Source organism: Mesoplodon mirus (genome assembly GCF_964341445.2).
Source record: "Mesoplodon mirus genome assembly, chromosome: 3".
NCBI lineage: Eukaryota > Metazoa > Chordata > Mammalia > Artiodactyla > Ziphiidae > Mesoplodon > Mesoplodon mirus.
In genome coordinates, this window is record NC_138978.1 from 9,919,018 (window position 1) to 9,933,932 (window position 14,915).

At 45.5% G+C, this 14,915-nt stretch overlaps 1 protein-coding gene across 1 annotated transcript; it reads left to right on the top strand.

Moving 5' to 3' along the window:
- Positions 1–3,555: 3,555 nt before the first annotated feature.
- On the top strand, positions 3,556–13,945 carry CFAP107 (cilia and flagella associated protein 107; the record flags this gene model as incomplete). The annotated part of the gene is made up of 4 exons (XM_082615552.1): positions 3,556–3,669; positions 8,480–8,593; positions 12,086–12,263; positions 13,487–13,945. 4 exons carry the CDS (start codon positions 3,556–3,558, stop codon positions 13,669–13,671), a joined length of 591 nt encoding a protein of 196 aa, XP_082471678.1. The 3' UTR covers positions 13,672–13,945.
- Positions 13,946–14,915: the final 970 nt, after the last annotated feature.

Here is a 14,915-nt window from a genome sequence, read left to right on the forward strand (position 1 = left end):
GATGTAAAATAGATAGTGGGAAGCAGCTGCATAGCAAGGGAGATCAGCCCAGTGCTTTGTGACCACCTAGAGGGGTGGGATAGGGAGGGTGGGAGGGAGACACAAGAGGGAGGAGATATGGGGATATATGTATATGTATAGCTGATTCACTTTGTTATACAGCAGAAACTAACACAACATTGTAAAGCAATTATACTCCAATAAAGATGTTAAAAAAAACTGCTAGTTTCACATAGAGTGTCCTTGATGAAGAAGTAAAAATTATTAATTTTATTAAATCTTGACCCTTGAACAGATGTCTTTTTCACATGCTATGTGATGAAATGGGAAGGACGCATGAGAAAGCTCTGCTGTTGCGTGCCCAAGTTCAATGGTTCTCTTGAGAAAGAACACTCTGTGTGTGACTGAGTTATGAGTGAAATTAGTTTTTTTTTTTTTTTTTTTTTTTGCAACTTGTGGGATCTTAGTTCCCCGACCAGGAATCAACCTGGGCCCCTTGCTGTGGAAGCTCGGAGTCCTAACCACTGAACCTCCAGAGAATTCCCAGGTTTTTTTTTTTTTTTTTTTTTTTTTTAATGAAACACAGTTTTTACCTGAAAGAACGACTGGCAGACGAATCATGGTTATTCGAATTGGAACATTTGGCAGATGATTTCTCAAAAATGAATGACGGAAGGCTGTCACTTCAAGGAAAACAATGGTCAGTAGTTGTTGCCAATAACAAAAATTTTGAGCTTTCAAGCTAAAACTAGAATTTTGGAAAACCTGTATCTACCACTGTGAGCTTGTCAACTTCCTAATAGGTGCTTTTCTGATTATATCAGTAGGGATATTAGCAAATGTGATTATTTTGGGATATAGTATAATGAAACATGTCAACATTTGGAAGATCTGCTCAGTAAAATTATCTTTTCCAAATGACCACCATGATGTTACAAAATTACAAATGGGTTAAAGATCTATCCAAAGCACAAGATCAATCAGTGGATTTTAACGTAATAGAGCTCAAAGAGTTCATTGAATAGTTTCAGATTCCACACTGCAACTAAACTTTAAAAACTGCCACTTGTTGAGTTTTGTTGTAGTAGCAAAGAATATCCATGATTAACTGCAAGGGCTAGTAAAATATTTCTCTTTCTTCTAACTAAATATCTATGTGAGACTGATTTTCTCCTTTAAACAAAACAACATATTACAACAGATTGAAAGTTTGTTGTTACTTATAAATTAATAAACACTAATTAATATATAATATAATTCATTGGGTTGGGCAATTCTGTAGTGTAATATTCCTGCCATGACTGATTTCAAGCTACCAACATGACTACAGAATGTAGTGTTGGCTCTCACGAACTGGTACAATCTGGCTCCAGACCACTAATATAATCCACATTTTAAAAAGTCCTTTGGGTTCTCAATAGTTTTTAAGGGACTAGAAATTTTGAGAACCACTGCCCTAGAGAAATGGCTATATCTGGCTACTACGAGACATGTTCTGTGTCCAAAAACATTTAGGAACCACAGCTACATGCAACATGGATGATTCTTAAAAACATTAACCATATTGAGGAAAAAAATTCAGACTCAAATGAATACATGCTAGAGGATTCCATTTAAAGTCCACAATCAGGCAATACTAAGCTTTAGTGTTTAGGAATGCATCTTTTGGTGCTAAGCATATACAGAAAATCAAGGAAGAGATTGCCACAGAAGTCAGGTTGGAGTGGAAGAAGGCATATGGGAACACTTCTGAGGTGCTGGGAATGTTTTATTTCTTGACCGACATGCTGGTGGCGTTTTGTTTACTAGAATTCATTTTTTTCTGTACATTTATTTTTAATATAACTTTTCATGTTTGTGTTACATTTTACAATAAAAAGTTTTAAAAAATGGACTTATACAGAACACGTAGCTCTCTTGGGCTATTTATTTATTTACTTTTTTTTAAAGAAGATGTTGGGGGTAGGAGTTTATTAATTAATTAATTAATTTTTGCTGTGTTGGGTCTTCGTTTCTGTGCGAGGGCTATCTCTAGTTGCGGCAAGCGGGGGCCACTCTTCATCGCGGTACGCTGGCCTCTCACTGTCGCGGCCTCTCCTGCCGCGGAGCACAAGCTCCAGACGCGCAGGCTCAGTAGTTGTGGCTCACGGACCCAGCCGCTCCGCGGCATGTGGGATCCTCCCAGACCAGGGCTCGAACCCGTGTCCCCTGCATTAGCAGGCAGACTCCCAACCACTGCGCCACCAGGGAAGCCCTCTCTTGGGTTTTGATGGAAAGGATAGCCCGTCTTCGTGGCTCAAGACTTGCCCAAACTACGGTACCTGCCAAATAGAAGTTTGCCCTGCTCTATCTTCCATGCCCTTTCCCTGCCACATAGTTAGTTTCAATATGGAACAAATAATTTCCTGGAGTTCCTCTATTTTTGTTTAAAAGCCATTGGAAAACACTTTCTCTGAATTGCCTGCTTGAAATGGAATGTCTTCATTTGTGGCAAGCAAGACTACAGTGTACTGCTTCTTTAACTTAACCATACATTGCAGGCATCTTCCTATGTCAGCATTTTTTAACAGCTACAGGGTATTTTTTTATATGATGTGTCACAATCAGGTCTCTGCTGATAAATATCTAGGTGGTTCCTGATTTTTTGGCTTAATGAATAAGCAAGATCATGGTCTTTATCCCATTAGACTGAGCTCTATAGGGATGGGGCCCTGGTCTACCCACTGATGCATTGTAGCCCCAGTTCAGTGCCAAGGATGTGGCATATGCTTGTTAGAATGACTCTGGAATGAATGAAGGGAGATGATCTGAATGAACAATATTTATTAGTTTGACCACAGAGATAGGATTCCTCCTCAAGCCCCTTAGGCAAAGGGGCAGATGGGCAGTGAGTAGAGCCCAGTGGTTTAGACCTGAATCAGAGTGGGTTTAAATCCCAGCTCTCCACGTGTGTGACTTGAGGCAGCTACTTAATCCCTCCTTGCTTCAGTGTCCTCATCCATAAAATGGGTACAATCATTGGCACCTGCTTCATAGGGCTGCTCTGAGGATTAAACAAGTGAGTACATGTAAAAGTCTCTGTATGGGCCTAGCACAACTGCACACATTAAGTAGTAGAATGTGATCATCTCAACTCGTTCTAGTTGAAAAAATGCAGCAAAGATGATGCCTTTTATTAGGTGGTGACATAGAAACCAGGTCCTTCTGCCTCCTGCTTTTGTGGCGATTGTTGTGGTTTGATTTGTTTTTGTGGTGTCAATCTTGCTCCTGAAGAATCAGCTGTCCCCTTAAGGAGAGTATTTATACTCAGAGTCTATCACCATGGAGACAGTCAACAGTAGGGAATCCAAGATCACATCACCTCTTCCTGGAGGCTGAAAGTGGACCCTCAGGGCCCTTTTATTCTGTGAAGCTAGTAGAGTTTCATCTACTACCACTCCTTTTGACTGCTGAAAAGAAAAAAAAGGCATCCCAAACTCAGCAGCTTCATGACATCTCCCACTCCCGAAACCTTAAACTGTGTTAAGTCAAAGAAGCTTGGGGCAAATCCTTACCATGCAATTTCTTCCTGCAGTAAGTCCACAGTCGTTCTCCACTCCGAGCTGGAATATTGAGGCCAAGTATTCAACCAGAGTGCTCACTGGAAACTGGCTGGAGGAGAGGAGGAAGGTAAGAAAAGAGAAGGTGGACAAAGGGCTCAGAGGGAGACCTGGCAGGGAGAGGGAGGAGTTGGGGCATTATTATTTTCAAAGGGGCCATAGGTGACTGCATCTTAAGAAGGTGGCACTGTGTTATACATAGAGGAGTTATGTTCAAGCAATCATTGAGGTCCCTGTTGCATCTTGAAAACATCATAGCACAGGTGTCAATACGGTTGTGCCTTGCAGTTCTATATTCAGTGGAGTGTTTCTAGGCATCCAATGTTTCCTGTCCCTAATTCCACTGCACCTTGATTTGAAGAATGTCTGCTCTCCCTGGGCTGGCCCTTCCCAGAATGTGTTACCTGCCAAGGCAGGCTTGACACTCTTTGTGTTGATGTCCAGGGATGAACTAAGTTCTCTGGCACCTGTTATGCAACCTTGCCCTGCCTGTGCATTTCAGCTTTCACTTTCAAAACAGAACAAATGGGCTTTTGATGTTCCCATGTACCTTAAAGGTCATCACAAAATACTTTGCCTGAACTGGCCTACTTAAAATAGGATATCTCTATTCGTGGCAACCAAGACTGACCCACTTAAATTTCTGCAGAGACGTCTAGACATCCTCACGTCTTCTTGGAAAATAGCCAAGGGAAAGAGGGTGAGATAGAATTGGCAGCTTTGATGCAAGTGCGGGGAGGGTTGATGGTGATTTCTGAGAACTGGAAAAGGCTGTTTTCATGGGGGAACATGAACATTTACCACCCCTCTGGCCAGATGTGGCTTTTGGCCATTTTTAGCTCTGACTGCACTTGGCTTTGTTTGGGGAGTAGGGGTGTGTATTCCAAGGGCAAGAAGGACTGGGTGAGCAATCCCTTCAGGCTCGTGTGGGCAAGGCAGTACCCAGGGATGTTATGGACTGGTCCAACACCTAGAGGAGATTGCATAAAGAGAGCAGAGTTGGAGTGATGCTAGAAAGATGGCAGACTAAGAAGCTCCAGGTTCCTTGTTCTCCCATGGAAACACTTAAAAAGCAACTATAGCCTAACTGAAATAACTATATGGGAGCTCTGCAAAACAAAGGTCTATAGCAAAAAATCAAATGCCCAGTAGAAAAAGCCACATTCAAAATAGTAGGAGATTCCATGGAATTTTTACTTGCCCTTTCTGCATTCGCTCCCCAGCACAGTGTGGTGCAGTGTGGGGGAAGCAGTGGCTCAGCTCCCAGTTCCCTCCCTGGAACCCAGAGGGAGTGGAGCAACGTTGTAACCTGTCTGGAAGCTGCCTGAGGGATTGGTCTCTGTTCTGCCTAACTCAAGAGACAGACAGGGAAAAATGTGTAGTTCATATTTTAGGTTAGGAAGAGCTTGAAAAGCAGCAGTGGTCACCGTTAATGAAAGCTGCCAGGGGACTACAAACTTGCACATGTCTGGGGGCAGGAAATTATAGGTAGAAGAATGCAACAGAACATCTAAGGCTCTGAGAAGAAGCCAGGGAGAGACTCCTCAGATAATTAAGGCATTTTAAAGCAGCCATGTACACAGGGGAAATAAAAGGCATGCACATGCATGCATGCACACACACACACACACACGCACACGCACAGAGGCCTAAGGAGGATTCATGCTCATGTTCAGAAAAGTCCTGAGAAGAACTTAAACCTTCATACCTGGCTGATTCCAAGGCTCAGAACATGCCCTGCTACTTAGCGGAGAACCTTCCTTGAGTGGAGTCAGTCTGCAAAGACTAGGAGAGATGGCTGTTTTTTTCAAGTGCTCAGTGTTCAACAAAAAAATCATAAGGCATACAAAAAAACAGGAAAAGATGGCTCACTAAAAGGAAGAAAATAAAGTGGCAGAAATGGTCCCGGAAGAAGCACAGGCAATGGAAATACCAGAGAAAAACTTTAAAAAACCTGTCTTAGGGGCTTTCCTGGTGGTGCAGTGGTTAAGAATCCACCTGCCAATGCAGGGGACATGGGTTTGATCCCTGGTTCGGGAAGATCCCACATGCTGTGGAGCAACTAAGCCCGTGTGTCACAACTACTGAGCCTGTGTGCCACAACTACTGAAGCCCGCATGCCTAGAGCCTGTGCTCCTCAACAAGAGAAACCACCACAATGAGAAGCCTGTGCACCTCAACAAAGAGTAGCTCCTGCTGGACGCAACTAGAGAAAGCCCACGCACAGCAACTGAGACCCAACACAACCAAAAATAAATAAACAAAGTAAATAAATTTAAAATAATTATAAAAAAACCCCACCTGTCTTAAATATGCTTAAAGATCTAAAAGAAAATATGGACAAAGAATTAAAGGAAATCGGGAAAATAATATACAAGCAAAATGAGAATATTAATGAAAGATAGAAATTATAAAAAGGAACTAAACAAAAATAATGGAATTGGAAAACACAGTAGCTAAATTGAAAAAAAATTCACTAGAGACATTCAACAGTGGATTTGAACAAGCAGAAGAAAGAATCAGAGAACTTGAAGACAGATCATTTGAAATAACTGAGTCTAGGGAGCAAAAAGAAAAATGAATAAGAAAAGTGAACAGATCCCAAGGACTTATGGGACATCATCAAGCTGACCAGTATACAGATTATGGGATAAAAGAGAGAAAGAAAGGGGCAGAGAGATTATTTGAAGAAATAATGGTTGAAAACTTCCCAAACTGGAAGAAAAGATATGGATCTACAAATCCAAGAAGCTCAATGAAGATCAAATAAAATAAATCCCCAAAGAGACCCACACAGAGACAATTATAATCAAACTGTTGAAAGTCAAAGAAAAAGAGATCATCTTTAAAGAAGCAAGAGAAAAATGAATCATCACATACAAGGGAGCCCTAATAAGATTATCATTAGATTTCTTAAAAGAAATCTTGCAGGTCAGAAGCCAGTGGAGTGATATATTTAAAGGGCTCAAAAACAGTAACAACAAGAAACCCCCACCCCACTATCAACTGAGAATACTGTTTTAGCCAGCAAAACTCTACTTCAAAAATGGAGAAATTAAAACATTCCCAGATAAACAAAAGCTGAGGGAGTTCATTACCACGAGGGCTGCCCTACAAGAAATGCTAATGGGAGTCCTTGAAGTTGAAATGGAGAAATGCTAGACAGTAACTTGAAGCCATATGAAAATATAAAGACCTCTGGTAAAGATAAATACACAGACAAATATCAAAACCATTATTATTATAATTTTGGTTTGTAATTCCACTATTTTCTACATGATTAAAAAACCCAAGTGTATAAAAATAATTATAAATCCATGTTAATGCGTACACGGTAGATCAAGATGTAATTTGTGACATCAATAACATAAAATGGGAGAGAGCAGAGCTCTAAAGGAGTGGAGTTTTTATTAACGAGTTAAGGCAAGTTAGTATCAATTTAAAATAGATTGTTACAAAGCACAGCTAACATCATACTCACGCAAAAGAATGAAGTTGGACCCTTACCTCACACCATATTAAAAAATTAATTCAAAATGGATCAAAGACCTAGATACAAGACCTAAAACTATAAAACTCTTAGAAGAAAACATAGAAGAAAAGCTGCATGACCTTGAATTTAGCAGTGATTTCTTGGATATGACACCCAAAACATAGGCAACAAGAGAAAAAAATAGATTGGACTTCATCAAAATTAAAAACTTTATGCATCAAAGAACTCTATCAACACTATCAACAGAGTGAAGGCAGGATCTTGAAGAGAGATATTTGCACATTCATGGTCTCAGCAGCATTATTCACAGGAACTGAAAGGTAGATGTAATCCAATGACGAATGAATGGATAAACAAAATGGAGCATGTACATACAATGGAATATTACTCAGTCTTTAAAAGAAAATTATGACACATGCTACTGTGTAGATAAAACTTGAAGACACTATGTTAAGTGAAATAAGTCAGTCACCAAAAGACAAATACTGTATACTTCCACTTATCTGAGGTACATGGAGTAGTCAAATTCACAGAGACAGAAAGTGGAATGATGGTTGCCAGGGGCTGAGGGAGGGGAGATTGGGGAGTTGTTGCTTAATGGGGACAGAGTTTCAGTTTGAGAGGATGAAAAAGTCCTGGAAATGGAGGGTGGTAGTGGTTGCACAACAGTGTTAACCTACTTAATGCTACTGAACCACACCCTTAAAAATAGTTCAAATGGAGGCTTCCCTGGCGGCTCAGTGGTTGAGAGTCCGCCTGCCGATGCAGGGGACGCGGGTTCATGCCCCGGTCCGGGAAGAGCCCACAGGCTGCGGAGTGGCTGGGCCCGTGAGCCATGGCCGTTGAGCCTGCGCGTCCAGAGCCTGTGCTCCACAACGGAAGAGGCCACAACAGTGAGAGGCCCGCTTACCGCGAAAAAAAAAAAAAAAAGTTAAAATGGTACATTTTATTATGCATATTTTACCACAATGAATTTCAAAAAAAAATCAACCACAAAAATGTAATAAAATGGGGGAAAGAAAGAGTAGAGTTGGGAAGAGTGAGCAACAAAGGAGAAAAAGAAAGGGAGGAGTCAAGCAGGAGGGAGGAGTCAAGCAGGAGGGAGAGAGAGGAGAGAACAGAAACAGGAGCGACCATGAGGTATGGTCAGGTGACACCAAAACAGCTTTCCCAAGGGCTCTTGGGGGGTTTGCCAAGTCCCTGAGCACACTCCTTTTCAAGTACTGGAAGGGAGGGGGGCACAATTAAGCCTGTGCTGTGCCAGATGCCCGGGGTCCATATTTACCCTTTTTCTGCCCAGCTTCCAATGGTTGGGAGCTGAGGGGATGCAGCAGAAGTTTGAGAAAGGGCATCACAGAAACTGTCCTGAATATTTGGTCTTTTTCAGTTCACCAAGGCCACTGAGAAAACACCCCAGACCATTTATAGAAAAGAGTATATCCCCTTCCCAGACCACAGACCGGACCAGATCTCCAGGTGGTACAGCAAGAGGAGAGTTGAGGTAAGAGGGCTCGGGACCCCCCACTCAGGCCTGACTCCCTCCCAATGCTCAGGAGACACTAACAGCCAGACTCTTTCTAGACCCATTTCCCTCTTAGAAACTCAAGGGTAACCTCATTAAATACCCTCCCCAGCCCGGGGGCTGCCAATGTCATTTACCCTTATTTACTGGGTGGACAGATGTCAGTCTAATCTCAAGCTGGTAGCATTCCCCTTGGCTGGTATCCCAGCACTTTCCTGGGCCATTTTCCCCATTCCTTCACACTTTTCCAACAGGGTGCAGGCAAAGAATATGGGAAACAAACAAAGGTAAGTGTTCAATTAAGGTGAATGTAGTCAGGAATCACACAAAGTACTCCAAAAGTTAAGTGGTGGTGATGTTTGAACAGACAGTGTTTGTAGCAGCTATGCCCAGGCGTCCTGTTCTTTTGTATGAAAAGTCAAGGACCGTTCAGTGCACTCTCACTTGTTGGGTGCCTGTTCGTGAGTGTGGCTGTGTTCCAGGCTTTCAGAACAGGGAGCAGGACACTGCAACCTCAGAACATGCCTTCCTCGCCCAAGACCAGGCATTTGAGACATTTATCAAATCAGGTGAGAGTGTGCCAGAGGCTCAGAGATCCTGGCCCTTCCAGGAACAGGAGAGAAAGCCTCTTCCTATATCAACCCTCATGGGTACTTCCCACCAGGCTCAGCCTGGAGAGAATAAGCTTGTAGGTGCTCACCCACTGGGTGCACAACTATGCCCTGTCCCCACCATGATCTGGGTGTTCCCCCAAGTTATTTCTTCTGCCAGCGTGCTGCTCATAGAGGTGATTTCTGTCCCCCCACTCCCACCCCACATAACCCTACCTTTGCCTAAATTCAGGGTGGGGGGCAGGGAGGCACAGAATGAGGGATGGACATCCTTCAGGATGGAGCATTTTAGAGCTGGAAGGGACCCAAGGGACTGTCCAGCTCAGCACCCTCACTTTCAGATAAAATGTGCCCAAGGGTGGTGAGTGTCTTGTCTGAAGCTGTGTAGCCTGTCGGTAAGGGACTGAACAGGGAGCTGCTCAGCAAATCAAGAAACTAAGCAAAGAGTCTCCTCAGATCCCTTTTTACCACCTGCCAGAGTGGACTCTTCAACTTCTGCATTTGGGGATTCATGTCAGTATAAACAGTGCCAGATTTTCAGTTCTGTGCTAGCATCCCTGGACCATGATGGCATCTCTGGTTTGTGCTGTCATATCTGGGTCACACTGCATGGTCCTCGGACCATGCTGATGCTTTGGTGCTGCCAGCCATTAGCATTAGTGTGCACTGAAGACACAAACATTTTTTTTTTTTTCTTTGGTACGTGGGCCTCTCACTGTTGTGGCCTCTTCCGTTGCGGAGCACAGGCTCCGGACGCGCAGGCTCAGCGGCCATGGCTCACGCGCCCAGCCACTCCGCGGCATGCGGGATCTTCCTGGACCGGGACACGAACCCGTGTGCCCTGCGTCGGCAGGCGGACTCTCAACCACTGCGCCACCAGGGAAGCCCAGACACAAACATATTTTAATACAAGGAGGTCAAAATTAGAACCCACAATCCTAACCATCCCCTAACCATGAATGTACATGAGGCATTTAGCCTAGCTCTCAATACACCTTTGGTGCCCTTTCTTAAAGACATTTGTTGTCCCATCACAAACCCTGATGAATGGATAACCACACATACATAGAGTCTGGATAAAATTAAGATACCTCCTCCAACACATACACAAAAGAGAACCCAGCAATTGGATATTCGTTCCTAGGGATTCTGTTCAAATAGCCTGTTTGTGTGCTGAGGACACTGGACGCAGCATCACTTCCACATCGCTGCTTCAGTTCTGTTAGCTCCTCTGTGGGCTCCATCCTGTGCTCCCCTACTGGCACAGCCTCCATTTCCATTTCCCTCCCCACTTTACTCTTCTCCCTTTGGCAAATGCTGCAACTGCTCTTCAAATTGATCATGGATCAATGGAGTTTGTATCCCCTAGGCAGGTGTTTTAATCATGTTTTTTATTTTCTGTATTTTACTTTGATATTTTAGGGGCCTTGCTAGTCCTGGAGAGGCTGCCCCTCCCAGGGCTAGCTAATTCCTAGGGGCAGTAAACAACTGCCATCATGCCTTTCAGATGCAAACCCACCAATCCAGAGACCATCCCTCCAATCACCTCCTTTATCTAATGCTCACATGCGAGGCCAATATTCCCCACTCCAGGGCCAGGCAGTGACAACCAGAGACACCCTGAATTTATTCAAACTGTGCAATGCTACACTTGTCACACATGCCTGCCCTGCTTTGCCCATTCCTTTGTGGGAAAGCAAAACGAAGGCTCTGGGCCATGTTCTGTCTTCAGTCCTTCTGCCTCCTGACTGACCCTTGTGCTGCCCATGTGGTCCTGTGCGATGGGACATGCCCCCTCCTCTTGGGAATTGTAAGTGATAAACTCTTCTTTCAAAGGCAGTTGTCTCTATGTCTGTCAGCGTACCGTACCGGATCAAAACAAAAATCCTGTGTACATGGTCAAGATAGCTGAGAACCCCTCCAACTTGCTTTCCCTGACCTTGGAAATATACCCAGACACCTGGTGATGTGGACCTTGGGAGCCCCTGCTTAATGTCTGTGCCCATCCCCCTTTGTCTCCTTCTGGCATTGTGATCTGACGGATTTATGGAACCACCACTTGAAATATTTGGTGCAGCCGGTGTTTTTAGGCCATAGTAGGTACAGACCTCCCCACTACTCCAGACAAGAGGATGAGCATGGAAATCCACATTATCTTCCCTGTAAATCAACCCAGTCCTCTAGGATTCACTTTTAGGGCCAAGAGGATTTTCTTAGGAAAAGCACTGATTCAGGCAAACGTCCCAGAGTCGGGAGAACACGGCTTTCTTCTCCCTGTAAATAACTCCCCACCAAAGAAATCACTCCCTGAGTTGCCAGCTGAGGGAGACATAAATCCTTTGCAGGAGAAGGCAATTTATGGAGCTTTCTCTGACTCTTCCCAGAGTAACTGATTGAAATAGAAGGTGCAGACATCAGACTCGGCATTTAACCTCTTTCACTTGCCATGGAAATCGGCACTTGGAAGGATGAGACTTGAGACAAATCAAAGGGGGTAATTTCAGATCACAAGGGCAATGAGATGGCTCGGAGTCTCCCTATTCAGCTGGGTATCCTGACTTTCATTTTACTGCATCCCCCTAGCTCCTTCTCGGGATGAGTTGTCTTGGCACAGGCTGGGAGCTCCTCACACAGAGAACTGACTGAAGCTGAGGTGGGATGTGTGTTTGAAGGTGAACTGCGTCATGGTGGGCAGACAAGTGTGTTTCCTGTTGGCGGCTCCCAGGGCTCAGGCAGCCACACTCCCATGAGGGCCCCCTCTCCATCAGCACCACAGATCTCCATGGCAGGCAGATTCCGTCTCCAGCCACAGCCAGGTGGATGCCTTCCTCTGATTGGTAACATGTGTCTGTCCTTCCAGGGGCTCCCGTACAAACACCTGATCACCCACCACCAGGAGCCCTCGCACCGCCATCTGATCAGCACGTACGACGAGCATTACAACCGGCATAACTATAACCCAGGCTTGCCCCCGCTCCGCACGTGGAGCAGACATAAGTTGCTGTGGCTCCCAGAGAAAGCTGACTTCCCGCTTCTCGGTATTTTTATAATTCGGGATCACCCCCTTTATTGGGCTCTAAAGGGTTCATAACTGCATAGGGCTGAGGTGTGCCCACCTGGTGCGGAAGAACCTCACAGGTGACCCGGACTCCAGAAGAACATTAGAATGAGAAGATGGGGAAAGAGTCCTATTTACCCTCCAGGCCACCTGCCCTCTCCCTGTGTTGCTGGATGATGTTGCTGTGTGATGAAACTGTCACCTGCAGCACCATGTTTACCTGGAGCACAGGTGGTGGGGGGCAGTGTCACTGCACACTCAGATCCATCATCCATTTCATAAATACTAACTGAGTAATCCCCAGGTGCCATGCCCTATTGTAGCACCTGGGGACACAGCAGTGACAGGGAGGAATTCCTGCCCTCAGGGAATTGACACCCTCAGGAAGAGACACAGAAGACATCATTAATGAATAAGATAACCTAAGATCCAGTGCACTGTACCGGGATATGTGGTATGAAGAAAAGAAAACGGGTAGTGGAGAGACAGTGAGGCAGGTATATTGATTCTCATTTGGATGGGATGACAAAAGATGGTCTTTCTGGAGGAAATAACTGAGTTGAGAAGGAGGGAGCCATGCAGGAATTGGAGGGAAGAACATCCCAGGGGAAGCAATAGCGAGTGACAAAGCTGCAAAGCAGGGGTAAAGGAGGTCCAGGTAGGGGCTCATAGGCCACAATAAGGAGTGTGGATTTTGTCCTTCCCTCAGTAACAAGACTTTGCACAGATTTACCAGGAGAGTGCCTTGATTTTGATTTACATTTCAAGCTTCCCCTATCCTTTGCACTTATCTTTTTATGGAGAGTGAGCGGCTTGTCACAACGCATTACTTTGCAAGGGTTTCTCTCAAGGTCACTCTGCAGCTCACGCTGCTCCCTTCCCTACTGGGGTGGGGCAGTTATTATCCAGGAACTGATGGGACCACCTTCAATCAGGTCATGGGGCTGAATTTTCCAAGGCTTCTCACAGTGCCTGGTCCCTCCTAGGTACACAGGGAGCAGGCCACACCCTGAGGCTCTCGGGGGTTGGCAGGACCACCACCCTCCTGCAAGCCTCCTTCTCTCCTCTGGTGCACAGCCAGCCTAGGTCCCTGGTACGGCAGCCTGGGAGAACCTGCAGGGTCCAACCAACCATTCTCCTGTCCCATCAACACTGGCCTCCTCCTCTAAGCCCTTTTCACCCAGACTCTGGTTTGCCTTGCAGCCCCCCCTACAAACTACGGACTTTATGAGCAGTTGAAGCAGAGATGGCACCCATCACCCGAGGCCACCTGGAGGGAGAGCATTTACACTTCTTCCTGCCCCAAACCACCTTCTGGTGCTACGTCTCAGCGGAAGCATGCGATTCCAGTGCCTCCCCCTCGCCTGCAGCCTGTCCAACACTCTTGAGAACTGCCACCCCATCACAGCACAGGTGGAATCACATGGAGACCCACCACACCATCGGACCTGCAGACAGCAGGGGGCTGCAGATACTTCCAGAGTTTTATTTATTTTTTTTATTTTTAATTAATTAATTATTTATTTATAGCTGTGTTGGGTCTTCGTTTCTGTGTGAGGGCTTTCTCTAGTTGTGGCAAGCGGGGGCCATTCTTCATTGCGGCGCGTGGGCCTCTCACTATCGCGGCCTCTCTTGTTGTGGAGCGCAGGCTCAGTAGTTGTGCCTCACAGGCCCAGTTGCTCCGCAGCATGTGGGATCTTCCCAGACCAGGGCTCAAACCTGTGTCCCCTGCATTGGCAGGCAGATTCTCAACCACTGCACCACCAGGGAAGCCCACTTCCAGAGTTTTAAATCAGGTCCATCTGTGTGGCCCTTGGAATCATGGTCTGTGTTTTATACGTTCCACCTCTTCTCCAAACCCACAGGTTCCTTTCTTTTCCAGCCCACAAATAAAGCCCTTTGACACAAGGAGTGTCATGTATGTGCAGAAGACAGACTTGAATGTCAAGAGTAACTGGAAGAACCCATAAGTTCCCATATTTCACACAAGGGGAAACTGAGGCCCAGAGAGGTAACATGACTCCAAGTTCTCACAACTCGGTACATATCCTCCAGGAATGTTTCCTGAATGAATGAGTGACATGAGGGATGGGGAGTAGAGGAAGGGTGGGTAGGAGACATACGAGACAGCGGACATGGAGCCAGCGGGCCTCCTCACGCCTCCTGCACCATCCATTCATCCCACAAACATCCACTGGGCCGTGGTCAAGGCAGCCTCTGGCCTCACAGCCTTCTGTCCAGCAGGAAAGGGATGTTGAATGCCTCCCTTTCCTGTGTTCAAGAGAGGGTGATGTTGGGGGACAGGCTTACAGAAGTGAGGACCTTGGGGGCCAGTAGGTCATAAGGGAGATCACTGGGGTTGTGCTGAGCTAAAGGGGTGCATGAGAGTAGTAATGGGGGCATGGAGACATGACCCAGTGAGCGAGGGCTTCCCTGAGGAGGGGACGTTTAGGCTGAGACTAGAATGCTGAGAGGGATGAACCAGGTGCAGGGACAGGTGGAGAGGGAGGACAGGGTGGCTCAGGCTGCAGCAATGACATATGTGAGGCTTCGAGTTGGGAAGGAGCTTGGCAAGTTTGTTAAAGGTCCAGAAAGGTGGTGTACTAGTTCTTATTGCTGCTGTAACAAATGC